Below are 15,341 nucleotides of genomic sequence, written 5' to 3' on the forward strand. Positions count from 1 at the left end.
TGTTTTCTTTCGATTTTTTTCTTCTCTAGTGACAACTGTGCTACATTAGGTTCTTAGTCACCGGACTCACAGGGAAGTTAGAAAATTTCATTGTGCGTTTGAGTTTAAAAGGTTCCAGATGACAATATGTATATGCTCATTCATTTGCCAAAAAGGTGAGGCTGTAGCAAGTCTTCAAGCACCTGATCATGGAGCACCTGGGGCGTGCCAGTAGCTGAGTGCAGCTCTGGTTATAATGGTTCCAACTTTCTCTGCTCCTAAGCACTCATTTGCATTTGATTTGGCTCTTTCCCCACTACGAATGCTCTTCCTTGTTTTCTTGGGATGCTCCAAGTAGTCCAAGAAGATGATGGTAAAGAGAATCACTAGAGCCAAGCACGATCCACTTCCCTCCCACTGCTTCCACTCTTCTCCTGGCTCAGGGCTCAGGAAGTGCAAGACAGAATTTCTTCAGGGATACTCAGAATTGTCTGCTCCATTGAGACACAGCAGCCTCAAGCCCCTGTGCTCTCCTGGTTGGTGCTGAAACACGTGGTTGAAAAACTATGGATGATGAGTGGAGCCAATTACCAAAATGGATGGTGTGCTTCTCAGAAGAGACTACCTTCTTCACAGATTCACCAATGGCTACAATATCCACCATGATGGATTTGTTTGAAAAGGCCCTCCCATGTGCCTTGGAGGGGATCTTTTCTTGACCGATCATTTACAATGTCTTTCCTTAAAGGTTATTCTATGCTCGAAGTACAGCAAACATCCTGGTGTGATTAATAGGAGCAAGGAAGCCACTTTTAAAGAGATAAAATATAACTATGGTGTAAGTCAGCAGAACAGTCAAGTAAATCCTGATGGCTCTGCTTATCATGGGGCTGTATTAAAAAGAAATTAGCTGTAGAGGTCAAGATAATAGTGCAGCGTGGGGAGAGAATTATTGCTCTCTCCCTGAAGACTTTGCTCCCCGAGGCAAGACAGCACACACCCTAGATTAAACTTTTATCAGCAGACCTTGGACTTCCATCAATCTTTCATTACTGTCTGGCTCAGAGAATCTGCTACTAGATGTCATTAGGAAACTCATCAGAGACCCCACCAGATTACACCTAGGAAGAACAATGGCCAAGCAAAACTAGAGAGAATTTTCAGATCAGCTCAAAAAACAAGAGGCCCATTATTTCTAAATTGCTGTCATCTCAACTAGAAATGCCCTTTATCACTGACAATGTCTACCAATTTAGGAAGGAAATCTCCTTGGTACAAATGCTGCTCTGTCACCCGCGGTGTGTAAAGCTAAACAAAAGAACAGCTTACTTGCTTCTTGAAAAAGCTTTCCTGAATCCCCTCTGCTACACTTTGGATCTGAAAGGTTCCCAAAAGCTCCATATTTAGCTTCTTGGTCACCAGACTGCCCTGTAATGTTCCTGGGAGGTGGTGGGACCTTTAAGAGGTAGGGCCTAGTGGATGGAAGTTAGGTTATGGGCAGATCCAATTTAAGGGATATGGGACCCTGGCCTCCTCTCATCTCTTTCTTGGCTTCCTGGCCACCATGATGTGAATAGAACTTCGCAGCCAAGTGCTCCCACCATGACATACTGTGCCACCAGAGACCAAAAGCGACAGGGCCAACCATGTGCTAAAACCTTTGAAACTGTGAGCCCAAATAAACCTTTCTTCTCTTTTAAGTTGATTATCTGAGGTACTTTGTCACAGTGATGGAAAGCTGACGAACACTTCTTCCACATGGCAGCATGTCCTCTGCACTGTGCAAGTGGCTGCCTCTTATAGTTTGCTAATTCAATCATAAAAGTCAACAAGGGAGGGGCTGGGCTGGACCAGCCAGGAGGCAGAAACCACACCAGTTATATGAATAGCGAGAACATCACAGAAAGAATTAAAACTTAGGGCTGGGGTTGTGGCTCGGCGGTAGAGCGCTCACCTAACATGAGTGAGGCCCTGGGTTTGATCCGCATAAAAGTAAATAAATAAAGGTATTACGTCCAACTACAACTAAAAAAAAAAAAGAATTATAACTCGTAACTCAAAAGGCAAAAAGGGAACATGGAGAGCTTATCATGGGGGCAGCAATTGCAGGAGCAGGGTATGACCTGCAGGGTTGAGGGCACAAAGGAAAGAGGCGGAATTATTAAACTTAAAAGCTCAGAGGGGGAGCTCCCTGGAGAAAAACCTCTGGTCCTTGCGGAGGAGGTGCTGTTGGATTGCTACTTTTGTCTCTAGTCTGAAAGGAGGGACTACAAGTACCAGAGACTCACATCTTTAAAGAGACTATGCCTGTAGCTTATGTCTGTGTCTTGAAGGAAGGATGTGAAAAAACTGATTCTGCATGTCTGTGAAGTGCTGGAAAAAATGCAAAATGGATTCAGAATAGATGCACTGGGACAAAGACGCATTTCTAGGATGGATGCTCATAGAGACAGGAGCCAAAGAAGTCCCAAGTCACCTCTTTCTCTTCCAGCCTGACAGTCTTCATCTAGTGCTGAATAGTCACCAGAGTCTAACAGGTAGCTAACTAGGGGGGCAGAAACATGTTTTTGTAGAGTCTCAGCTCCAGTATTTCACAAAGGAGATCAGGGAAGGGTAGGTTGGAGGATGAGAGAGAAGCTTAATAAAACTGGCACCGGGAGCAATAGGCCATGAGGTGATTCATTTCAGCCTATGTCAGAACACCAGTCATTTCACCTCTTCTTCTTTGCTAGTACTTCCAACCTGGCTACTGTCTGCCCAGTTAAGGACTCCATTTCCCAGAGTCCCTTGCAGCTGAGTCTGGCCGATGGGATGTGAACCGAATGTGACCCTAAGTGAGGTATGCAAATTCCAGGTTGTCTTCAACTTGGAGATAAGTAATGTGGTCTGGTCAGACTGGATGACATTTGAGGGACGACAGAGCATCCACTTGGAAGGGCCTGGGACCCTGAGTGGCACTGAGCGGCCCAGCCGGATGGTACAGCTCACTGTAGACTACTACCTGAGAACTGAGCTCTTGTGTTTGACCTATGGACTTCTGAGCAGAGGGCAGCTGCCTGGCCTGGACCCTGTTTACTACACAAAGGTTTAGCTCCAAGGAACAGTCACAGGGCTGAGCAAGACTTACCGGCACGCCTGAGAACTGCTGGTGCAACTAACACAGCTAGAAAAGTAAAGAGAGTCCAAAAAGACCTCACATGTATGGTTACTCTAATGTTCTTTCTGTAAAATCTGGGCCACACTGGGTCTCCCCTGTCTGGGTAACAATATTTTTTCTTTTTTAAGAATAACCCTTTAAAAATATAAAACCCATTCCTTGCAGGTGGGCCATACAAAACTAGGCCTCAGGAACAGTATGTCAATCTCCACTTTCAATTCACTCATGTGGCCTCATGTCCTCAGTGAAGAAGCCTGTCCTTCAGGGCAGGCTCATGCCATTTCCCTCCCCTGTCTCTTGCTACCCACTCTAGCATGGCATTCAGTACACATCAGATCTGCACCTCCCCACCCTGCTGAGCTCAGTTTATGGAGAACATCCATCACCTCTTGTCGGGATTAATGAGTTTCCTATTGGGACAGGTGAAAATACCTGCAGTCTAGTCTTTGGTCTGCCACAAACTAGAAGAATCATATCAGGTAAATCACACTCTTCTGTCCCAGTTTTCTAATCTAAAAATAAGAGACTGAACAACATTGATTAACAAACTGCCTTTTAAAGAAAAAAGCCTATCAACTGAAGTTTTATATATTTACACTAAGTAATCCCATCATTACTTGCAAGCCTTGCCCTCAAAAAAAGCCAGGTAAAAATGTAAGTAATTAAAGTAAGTCAAAAGTAAAAAGAAAATAGCAAAACACCATGCAAGAAAATAAGAACATGAAACTATGTGTGGCAAAGCCTTTTATAATACCTTGAGTTAAATCTTTTATTAAACCCACTGGGAATGTCCTAGGAGAAGAGAATTCAAGACAATGGAGACTAACTACATTTTAAATATAAAAGTTCCTAAGATCATAAGATAAAACTATAAGATAAAACTATCAAGATAAAACTATCAAGTCAAAGCTAACTCATGGACCAGGTGAGGTGCCTGTAATCTCAGTGGCCCAGGAGGCTGAGGCATGAGGATTGTAAGGTCAAAGCCAGCCTCAGCATCAGTGAGGCACTAAGCAACTCAGCGAGACTCTGTCTCTAAATAAAATACAAAATAGGTCTGGGGATGTGGCTCAGTGGTCGAGTGCTTCTGAGTTCAATTCCCCGTACCTCTCCTCAGCCTCCAAAAAAGCTAACCCATGTGGAAATTTATGAATATTATACAGAAAGATCTAATTAAAACTTGTTCATCAAAACCAGAAGAGAGATGTATGAAATACCTCTAGGAAGAGGAGTTTTGCTCTACAAACTAAACACACAAACAATACCACAGGGTAAGCATTCAAACAGGAAAGTACTTATTAAAAAGCACTTCTGCACGATGGTTGCTGATGGCTGCTGTTAATTATGAAGGAATTTTATCTTCATTATAGCGGGCCCAATGGGGTCTCCACTTATAATAGTTATTTATTAAAGCAAATCAAATTTTTCTTAATAAACAAAAACAGCAATTTAGTTTTGCCACTAATTTAAATTAATGAGTTGACTTGCTAGAGCAGCATTTTCCAAAGTATGTTTCATAGATTGCCTTTTCACATAGCGCCTCTACTCACTCAAAGATCCATGTCTTAAAGGCTGTGTCTCCAGCCCACAGCACTCCTGGGGGGCAGTGGAACCCAGTGGGAAGTCTTCTAGTCACATGTGGGCCTGCCCTTGAAGGGGATATTGGAACCATGGTCCCTCTTCATTCTCTCTTTTGTTTCCCAGGCATCAAAAGGTGCTCCTGCCAAGATGTGCTAACTTGTCATAGGTTCAAAAGCAATGGCAACAAAACCTCCAAAACTGTTAGCCAAAATAAACTTCTTCTTTTTAAGTTAATCATCTCAGATAGTTTGTTATAGTAATATACAACTGAGTAATACAGAAAGGATTCTAGTCAAATCAGGACAGCGGCTTGGAAGTGTGCACAGGAAAGCCTCTGAGAGGGAGGTCCCAGAGTACAAGGGCCTGCCACACGAGTTTAACCCAGTCTCTCATGTGACCCTAGAGACCCTTTTGATTTTTTTTTCTTCAAGGAAAATCTATCAAAATCTGATCTGGTTAATCCTCATGGTACCCTGATAGGGAAGCCCCATGGGAAAGTCCCAGTAACAATCCCACCCACCCACACTCTATTACCTGTTGGTCAAGGGATACGTGGATCTTGGTGCCCGTTCTGCCTCAAGGGAAAGGGGAATCTGTTCAAAGTCCCCTACGCTCAGAGATCACGCCTGCTTGCTTTCAATACTTCCAAAAAGGAATAAGGAGAAAGCTGCTCTCCAAGGTCTGAGTAAGAGAGCTGAGGCTGGAAGTCAGGATGGGCCCTTGAAAGAGGGAGGTGATGTCCTCCTGCCCACCCTTGGGATGGTGGCCTGGCTGGCCCATAGAGACAAGGTGAGAGATGGCACTCTGGTCATCTGCCCCAGTGGCCAAGGCAAAGGGCCAGCTGTTAAAAGGAGGAAGTCCTTCCTCCCATAGCGGTGGGAGCAGAGGGCATCCATCAGTTGCTTCTGGAAATACAAGGCTACAAAAGCCCTTTGCCAGCCCCCATCTCTAGGAGCCCTGACCCTTGTCTCATTGCGATCAAAAGGAACTAACGTATGGTGTGGCCCAGGTGAGAGGAGCCAGCCCCGTTTCACCAGGCAATAAAGCTGCTGGCTCCAAGAACCCCCATAATGGAAACAGGCAAGACTCCAGGGAAGGACAAACGTCAGCCAGACCCAGACCCCCAGGGACAGCGTCAGCCGCGACCACAACTCCCTGCATCGCGTGTTTGTAATAAAAGGTTTCTCCAATTTGATCTGGGGGCACAGTAGGGCTACACCCCCATCGGGTCTCCTCCTTATCCTGAGTAAACTTCTTCATGAGGAATTTTTTCAAAGCACATCAAAACCCGTTGAAAGTCTTAAGAAAAAAAATGCTAGGGGCTGGGGTTGTGGCTCAGTGGTGGAGCGCTCGCCTCGAACGTGTGAGGCCCTGGGTTCGATACTCAGCACCACATTAAAATAAATAAAGGTACCGTGACGATCTACAACTAAAAAGATTTTTTTTTTTTAGCAAAAGATGCTAAACCAAAATATTTTCAGAAATTCTGAAATTACATGGCTCCATGAAGTATGCTGGATTTTGAGGAAGGTTTTGTGCCCTTCTTGAGTTTGGGATACAGACTTTTCTTATTCATTTTAACCACATCAAGAAATCCCCTAAAAGATTCCATTTTTCTCAGCGAGGAAAGTTACAAAAGAGAATGCGAAACGGGCTCGTTTTCTCAAGCAAAATGAAACACTTTTATGTTTTATTCATGCAAAGTGAAAGCCCCTTTCCTTTGCAGCATTACAAATTGAATTTGCTCTTGTAAATTGCTGTTAAAAAAAAAAAGATTCAAAAGCAAAGGAAAGTTAAAAAAAAAAAAAAAAAAAGGAGAAGCAGGCATACAAAGGCCCTTCTTCTAGGGAATGATGAAAACTCGGGGATCCATGGGGAGAAACAGAAGCTTTCACTGGCAAACATGCTTTTTTATTTACTGCTTCATAAGCAATCCTGCCCAAGGGTCCCCACAACCACAGGAGCTTGCTGAGGTTCTGGCAACCTATGGAGAGCCCCGAGTGTACTACTAAAGCATGCTCATCTGCTAACCCTGAGGAGGAGGGGCTAAAACCAGGAGTGATCTGGCCCACATTTGAAAAACGAAACCGAGACAATGTTGCCTAATTTTCTCCAATTTCTTTGGGGCAAGTGGCTCTTCCCGTATTATAGGAAAACCGCACTCATCAGTGTCTGCAAAGCCTCTCACCCTCTATCTCAAATCATCCACTGTCCTTGAAGCCTCCACAGTGTCTGATTCCTCCTCTACTCCCGGTGTCTCAGAAAGAAGTCATGTAATTAGCCGCATCTGCTAAGTGAATGTTGCTTTAAAAAATCAAGAGCAAACATTCATTAAGCATTTGCTGTGTCTCTATCACAGTGCCAATTATCACATACACACACTGGCACACACAAACATGTGTTGTGGTCCCTGTTAGGATCCTCATCTCTCAGATGAGAGAAAACGAGGCTCAGAGAGCTTGAAAAATTTGGTCAACTTGAATTTGAATCATTCCCCCCCTTAGGTGTGGAGCATCTGGACTCATTTTAAAGAGTTTGGGATGGGCTGGAAACATCATCAATAAAAGCCACACATAATATAACCTTAAAAATCGACATGCAGGCTGTGGGTGTAGCTCAGTGGCAGAGCACTTGACTGGCACGCTGGAGGCCTTGGTTCAAGCCCCAGCATAACAAGACGAAGACAAAAACCAAACAAAAAACCCAAACACACAGCCACACCTGGTTGTTTATATAATGATCTCTACCTTAAGAACAAAATTGGAGGGGGGGTAGGTAGGAACCAGGAAAGGTTCAAGCATTTTCCATCCAGAGCCTTCTACCAAGGCTAACTGTTTTTGATGATGACCAAATGCCACCAGATAGGTTCCTTGTAAAATGAATCAACTGATGTCAAGGCACCAACTCCAGTGCTACATTTCTGCCAAGGAAGTGAAGGGCAGGTGCAGGTGCGTCATCCATGCTGAAGCACCTGCCCCAGATGTCAGCACTCACACTGACAAAAAGCTCCAAGATGCACTAAGCCCCCGGGAAGGCTGACCCAATCAGCAGTCGGAGAGTGACTTCAGTCCTTTCCTTGGTAGGCCATTCCTCACATCTGGTTCCAGCATAAATGCTCATCCTTTAACTGATGAATATTTAGTCATAATACTTCCTTTCTGGTTGAGGACTTGGAACTGGATCAGAGGATCATCAAACCCGCTAATGCCCAACATTCACAGAGAAAGTACGTGATAAGACTTGGCAGGCCTGCCCCCTTAGAGAACCAGATGACCTGATAAAAAGCCAGAATGCTCAGGAACGGAACCATCAGCCCAGGAGAGCCATCTCTGTCATCTGGGATTCCCACCCACTTTTGCAATGCTGTCAAACATTTTCAACAAAGCAACGATTTTAACAATACCTAATCATCCATGCTTGTCCTGGACATGAGGAGATCCTCCATTACTTTGGAAACTGGCAACCATTGAATTATTTAAGAACTAAGGGCATTTAACGTTGCCTAATTACTTAACAGTGGTCTCCAAGTATGATGTCTATAATTCCACTAAAATCAGAATGCCCTTGTTTCTAGTCATCTTGGAGAACAGAAAATTCACGGCACAGCTAAGAAGCACTACGTGTAAATAGCTCACTTCCAGCATAGTTTCACAAAAAGGACCCATGCAATGCAATTTTGATAAGACCAGACAGTTCAAGTGTTAAAGAAGTTTGGCCAACCCCAAGCCCAAGCCATTCCTAACAATCATGATTCAATGATCAAAGGTTTGTGATCAAGCAAGCATTCCATGAAGGAGAAGCCAGTAGGAGTGCTTTGAAATGAAGACTCAAGTGAATGGAATAGAGTTGATTAGAGAACAATATAGAGAAGAGAAAAATTAAGAGATTCAGATCACAAGTTGAGTTGGGAACTTAGGAGGAGGAGGAGGAGGAGGAGGAGGAGGAGGAGGAGGAGGAGGAGGAGTTGGAGGAGGGTGGTGGTTTTGGGGAGAAACATGCAGAACTTGAAGGCGGGAGCCAGAGCTGATAAAAGGCTGAAGTACAGAAACCAGGCAGGGAAGAGGCTTGGAGGGTTTATGGGGTAGGGAAAAAGAGATGCGATGTCATTTGTCACATTTACAAACAGAGTTTACAGTCAAGTTTCATATTCGGTGAAGTGTTTTGAGACCTTACTCAGGGTTAAGCTAAAGGATGTGCCAGCGCAGGGACTCACCGGCCATTGTCGCGGCCCACGCCCCACACACGGATGCTCACGATGGGCTGCGAGTGCAGCACTGTGCGGTCCATGGGGTCGACCAGGCTGAGCATGTCGTTCTCCAGTATCAGGTACATGTCTTTGCCCTGGGATTCAATGAGAAAATGCCTGTCATCTTTATGGGGGCTCTGCTTTCCCATCATGTTCCTGGTGATCAAGGGCCACTTTCAAAAGAAGCCCTTGGGTCTAGAATTTGTTTTCTGAAGAGGGAAACAGTTTTCCCAGACTAAACTATTCATAAGTCTTTCCCAATCCCCCTTACATCCCCAATTTCTCTCTCCTTCCCCAAGTCCTGTGACATGTGTCCCCAGCTCGATTTCCAGTTGGCTTTTATTTTTAATTATTTCACTTGTGAATCTTTAAGAACATGGGCTAATGTGATGTCCTGGAGAATCTTCTTTTTTGAACTGTATGCCCATCAGACTCTAATAAACCCTCTCTCTCCATTTTTCTGGCCACACCCTCACAGGCATCCATCCACTTGAAGACCCTCCTTGACCCACAATCACATCTGTCTGTCTTCTACTTTCACACTATGACATGTCCATGTGATGTGCTGGCAAGCAGCAGGCATGGTCTGTGACACTTCTCAGTGCTGACAATAACTTCATGTCTATACGCCCATTGCCTGCATCTAGGATACTGTGCTGGGTGCTTGAGATGCACTGGATCATGAACTCTCTAAATTGCCCCATGAAGGCTGGTTTACTATTTCCAACTAGCACTTGAGGAAACTAAGACATACAGCCACCTGCTGGAGGTGATGCAGAACCTGAGACAGGTGCACGCTGAGATTGAGGGAGCACCTGGGTTTCTCATCATAGTCACTCAGGTCGGTAAGCTTTGGTGTCATCTCTCCACACATTGGCTCTTATAGGACAGGAACACTAGACTACTCAGTTTCCGGCCCTCAGGCATAATGTTAGGAACCATTAACCATCTGGTGTGCAGCTAAAGACTGTCTCTCTGAAGGATGCCCAGATTCTGCAGCGCTGGAATTAGAGAGGCCTGGCTGGGCAGGCAGGGAGGCTTCTTAGTGGGTCTTCAAATCCCAGAGTGAGATGGGTCAATTGCTCTTTGACAACATTTTTGACAATGTTGTTTTTGATTTCTATCAAAAGTTTTCAAAGCGCATTCTGCTCTGATGTCCAGGGTGGCGGGAAGGTGTGTATCAATGCCAGTCAGGTGATCTATGGCCAGTGTCTACAGCTGAGAGTCAGAATGATCTAAATTCTTCCTCAAAGAGCAGCGACTCCATTTACAGATGAAATCAGAAAACACAATGGGTGAGACTGATGAGGCTGAAGAAATGCTACAGAGCCTGGAACAGGTTCATCCCATCTCAGACCCAGGGTACCTCCATGTTAGTCACTCCATGTCGGTGTAAATCACAACCACCTTCCTTCTACATCCTACCTAAGAACTGTTCTTTTGGAGGGACCATCTGTTGACAGAAGGAGAGAGAGGAGCAAAGTGGACCATTTAGGCCTGGTTATTTGGATGGTGAGTAGAAGAAAAAAACAACGAGAAGATGTGAAAGTTAAGCACTGAAAATGTATACAGGTTTTTCCTGGATAGAGGAAAATTCTTTCTCTTCTCCTCTTCCTGCCGGGAATCTAAAATTCTGGCTGGCAAAACGGTGCAGGCCCATTTAAAGGCAGACAGACTTCACCAAAGGAAGCCTTGGGAACCCACCTTCTTCCTCCTAGGAGGAAGTGTGAGTGGAGCTGCAGACGGCCCAACCTGAAAGCAAACTGGCCACCAGTGTTCCCTGGACGTGGACTGAGCAGGGTACAGTCATGCAGCAAGGCTATCCTAGGGTACTTCTGCAATGCTGGTTCTGCAGCTCTCAGAACCACTGCAGGAATGAGGCTTTTTCCTGTTTTCATATGATTTTTATACAGATTTGGTGTTTTTACTTACTCCTTTCCTTTCTGAAATTTTCTCAACTAACATTTTGAAATGGAATGACTTTGTTCAAAGTGAGAAAGAATATACAGGTCACAATTCCACAACTCAGGCAAGATGTGGATCTTCATACTGTAAATAAAGAAGACGGTGCTATCAAAGGACATGCAGTCTAATTTCACAGTGGAGACATCAACCTTCTTGCACCTATAGGTGGGGGTCACATCCCCCCTTAGATATTTTGAGAAAGCCCTGGGTCTTTTCCCCAGAAAACTATTCTTAATATACTAGCACACTCGTTTCATATGCAAAATCTAGAAGGTTTCTGGGCCCCCAGAGTTCATCCATGGATCTTTAAGGATTTGATGATTTCCAGGGGGATTCTATCATTTAGCCACTGAGAAATGCTCTCTCCCAGGGCCCTAGTCTTACTGGGACACAGTAGTGCTAAGACTAAGCCACGTGGGTATACCACGCCAACTGCACCCACCTTCATGGGGAAACAACCCTGACAAACACCTCAGAGCCACTCAATATCATACCTCACAGATCCCTGGACTTCGTGAATGTTATTCTCAGGTGCTGCTTACCTCTCCCCAAATGCCAACTGTATCTCGGATGTCATTTTTGCAGTAAGAGAGCTGCCTGATGCAGTTGTTGACAGCAACGCTGCTTTTACCAGGGGCGAGGTCCTCCTCTGCCATCTCTACCCATCCCAGAGAGCGCACAGCGAAACACTGGAAGACAAAATCGGAGGGCAGGAAATGATTCACTTGCCCTGCTCAATCTGTATCAATTTATACTAAAATCCTTGGGCTACCACAAGGTGTGCTTAATGACTTTTAATTACCTTATTATATTCAATCATCTAGTTCACTTAGCAAACCCTTTACTGTGACAAAATTAAACGGTGGCTGTTTTTTTACTACTTTAAAATGTAGGGATGATCTTGCCTAACTTGCATAGTGTGTTCAGATATTTTTCCTTAGAATAGATTATTAAAAGTACAATTATAGGGCTAATGGGTACAAAAATTTCCATGCTCTATGATCTATTTAAGTCAGATTTTTTTGTTTGTTTAACAGTAAGAAACGCAACCTCGTGAGATCTGTTATTGTTAAGCACATAGGAAAAGAAGAGAGAATGAATTAAACACGTGAGGCACTCGTTTCTAATAAAGCACAACGTTTAATGCTCAGGGAAGAAAATGGGGAAAAATGTACTTTCATGGCAACAAGTCATCTGAGGTCTGACAGCATTTATTATTAGCACCAAACCCAGAAATGCTTGAAGGGCATACGCTGTTGTGAGACGGCACAAATCCTATCACACTTATAATCCTGTACAATTAGGTACAAATCCTGCACACTCTTCCAGTGGTACTTTATTTTGAGATCACATCCCTGTCTTCCTTCTTAAAGTTCTGGTATGCATTTTTTCCCTTTAAGTTAAAAGGCATTATGTGTGTGTGTGTGTGTGTGTGTGTGTGTATTTTTTAAAAATGTTTAGTTATACATGGACACAATACCTTCATTTTACTTATTTATTTTTATGTGGTGCTGAGGATTGAACCCAGTACCTTACACATGCTAAGCAAGCTCTTAACCAATGAACTACAGGCCTAGCCCTGACATTATATGCTTATTTTAACAAATGAACATCCCAATGAAAATTCACAGGATATTTGAGGGCAATGTGGCTGTGGTATCTGCTGTGTTTTGGGTCACCAAGGTTGTTGTCCTGCTGGATGGTCTGAGCTGTGGTCCCTCATCCCTGCCTGGATCCCAAGATCCCACTGAGCTGCGCGTCAGTTGAAGAGAACCTTCCCAGGACAGAAGGGGCAGAGAAGCAGCCACATGCTTCCTTGGAAGCCAACAGACTGGCTCTTGAAGAGCAGCTTGGAAAGTTTCCAAAGTGAACTTCAAAACAAAATGAAGAAATGCAGCCCTCTGTCCTAACCTGACAACCCTGCATCCAGTTCAGTCTTGTCCATCCCAGACACCTTAACCAGACGGGGCACCTCTTTCCCAAGCTGCTAGTCATACTTTCTCTGCAGGAGAAGCCCACCAAAAGGCCAAAGACAAATATCAATGGCACAAAGAGGCTTAAAAACAGTTAATGGGCACATGTGGCTCAAGAACAGAGACAGCCTGGAGTTGTCTCAGCTTTGCTTTACAGATACTGAGAACTTGGCCAACTCATTCACTAAGTACCAGTTTTTTGTTTTTGTATTTGTAAAAATGGGAATACTTATAGTAATAGATCCTTAACAAGGTTTTTGTGAAGAGAAAATAATACAGAGAACTTAGCACAAAGAAAACACTCAATGATCACTTGTTAAATGAATGAGCAAATAAATACAGGGCCATATAAATCTTACCTGGAGTCATCTGAGGTGAAAAATGAAAGGGGCAGAATATCTGTAATCAAGGTGACCATCTCACTGTTCCCCCATGATAGATAATTTTGTCGAAATAATAAGCATAATTAAGAGTATCCCCCCTTTTTTATTGTAAAAGCATTCTAGGTTGGACAAAAAACTAACAAATTAATGCTCAATTTTGTCAAAATTATAGATTAGACTCTGGTGTGGACATGAGGCCTGGATAGGAGCACAGTGATTCACTCAAGAAATGGGGTTCAAGATTGACTGAAGATGCTCTCAGCAGACATCTTAGTGATCCTGCCAGGGGTCTCTAAGACACCAGTATTACTGTGGGGTGCTCACAAATCCTCAGAGCCAGATGCCAGGAACACATTTTTCCATGTAGCTGCCTCTTACACAACCTCCAACCTGTAGATACTCAAAAGAATTAACAATAAAGAAGGTAAAAGAATACTGGCTGCCCTTTGCCCCTTGGGTGGAAGAGCACATGGATTTCAACCTAAACAACCTCAGTAAAACCCAAGAGTGTCTTTCGTGGTTAAGAAACATGAATTACCCAACCCACCACAGAAAGTTCCAGAATGAAGTTTTGTCAGGCTGATAAAAAGGAAACCAAAGCCCCAACTAAACCATTCTTATAATGAATTTATTTAAAATCAGTTCCTTTGAACAATCCTGTAGTTGTTTGAATTTAGTTTCTCAACTGAAAAGTGCCACCACTATTCCATGTGGCCAAAGAAAAGGAAACTGGTGCACAGGGAATACTGAGCTCCTCCAGGGAAGCCAGCATGGCTTCCTCCCTAAGAGCAGATTGGCTAAGGGCTGCTGGCACTGTTTGGTGCTGCCCCCGAGTGGACAGGAAGGTTTATAACCACCAACACCTTCCCTTCAACTGAGGAGACACTTTGGGTAATCATCTCTAGGAACAAACACCCATTTTAGGGTATGGAAAGAGAGGAAAATACTTAATCAAATGAAGTCACCTATCTTCCAAAATACTTTTTTTTAGATTTTTGATAACAAAAAAATCTTCATATGCACTTTGTTTGTTCATTCCTCAACAGCTCCTAACCAAAAAGACACTAGTTATTATTCATGTTTAAGGGATCAGAGTCATGGTTGAATTTGCAGGGGCACCGCTGTTGGCCTGAGCTTCTTTCTTTCCCCTGGTTCTCTCTTCTCCCCACCGCAATCAAGTTGTCATATTTTATCTGGAACATTCATCCAATTTGCAACTTCTATCTCTGCAAGTCCTATGTTAAGAGAGAAATGCCCAGAGAGAGTCTCTCCCTAATACACATGAAATGGAGTAGAACACAGTGCAAAGCCTTGGTTTCTACAGCCACACAGTCCTGGGTTTGAATTCCTCTATTCCAATCAGGGGAAGTTCAGCTATCAAGACTCTAGGTTTACTTAGAGATGCCAGAAGATTCCAAGGAAATGAAGATGGTGAGTAGCTGGCAAATTGTGGGAACTCTAGCAAGGTTCACTTTCTTGTCTTCTGGTTGGGTCAAGAAGACTATTACTTCAACCTTAGTTTTCCCTAGAATCTTTCATTTCTCCTTAACCTGGCTGAATTTCTAGGTCTCTGGCCTTTTCTTTCCCTTGAACTTTGACAGAGACAAGCAAGATGACAGTAATGATGGCAGAAAACTGGGGACCTCACTCATGGAGCTAGAGAAGATAGGGCATGGGCCTTGCCTCTAGCCAGGGGAGCTGCATTCATGCCCAGAACCAAAGAAGATGGTGGCTAATGTCTATTAATGTGGCACATTTGGTGCCCAGAGCACAGTCAGTGCTCTGTAACTGCAGAGGGAGATTGACACAGAGGTAAATGGCACCTGAATTGGAGGCAAATTATAGATACTTAAAAAAAAAAAGTTCACCCAGAAAAGCTAAAATGTGGTCTAACACTATAAATGCAATCCTAGTTACACTCGTTTATAGGAATTATCATTTAAGCCTAATTATGGAGTGGCACAGTAACAACTGTGTATTGAAGTCAGTGGACATTTATTAAGTACCTATTATTTCTCAGAGACCTGCAGAGAGGAGCAAGACCAAGTCCCCAACTC

The 15,341-nt window shown here is 43.8% G+C and overlaps 1 protein-coding gene across 9 annotated transcripts in view; it reads right to left on the reverse strand.

Annotated features, from left to right (window-relative positions):
* Positions 1 to 15,341, reverse strand: part of APBB2 (amyloid beta precursor protein binding family B member 2) — a 338,567-nt gene that overhangs the window by 59,479 nt on the left and 263,747 nt on the right. For all 9 annotated transcript variants that reach the window (XM_081303291.1, XM_081303294.1, XM_081303292.1 and 6 more), the window contains 2 exons: positions 11,471 to 11,617; positions 8,931 to 9,058 (listed from right to left, as the gene is read on the reverse strand). In XM_081303291.1, the coding sequence (XP_081159417.1) occupies positions 8,931 to 9,058; positions 11,471 to 11,617 (275 nt within the window). The remainder of the gene's footprint in view (positions 1 to 8,930; positions 9,059 to 11,470; positions 11,618 to 15,341) is intronic.

Source organism: Spermophilus citellus, assembly GCF_964194105.1.
Source record: "Spermophilus citellus genome assembly, chromosome: 8".
Lineage (NCBI taxonomy): Eukaryota > Metazoa > Chordata > Mammalia > Rodentia > Sciuridae > Spermophilus > Spermophilus citellus.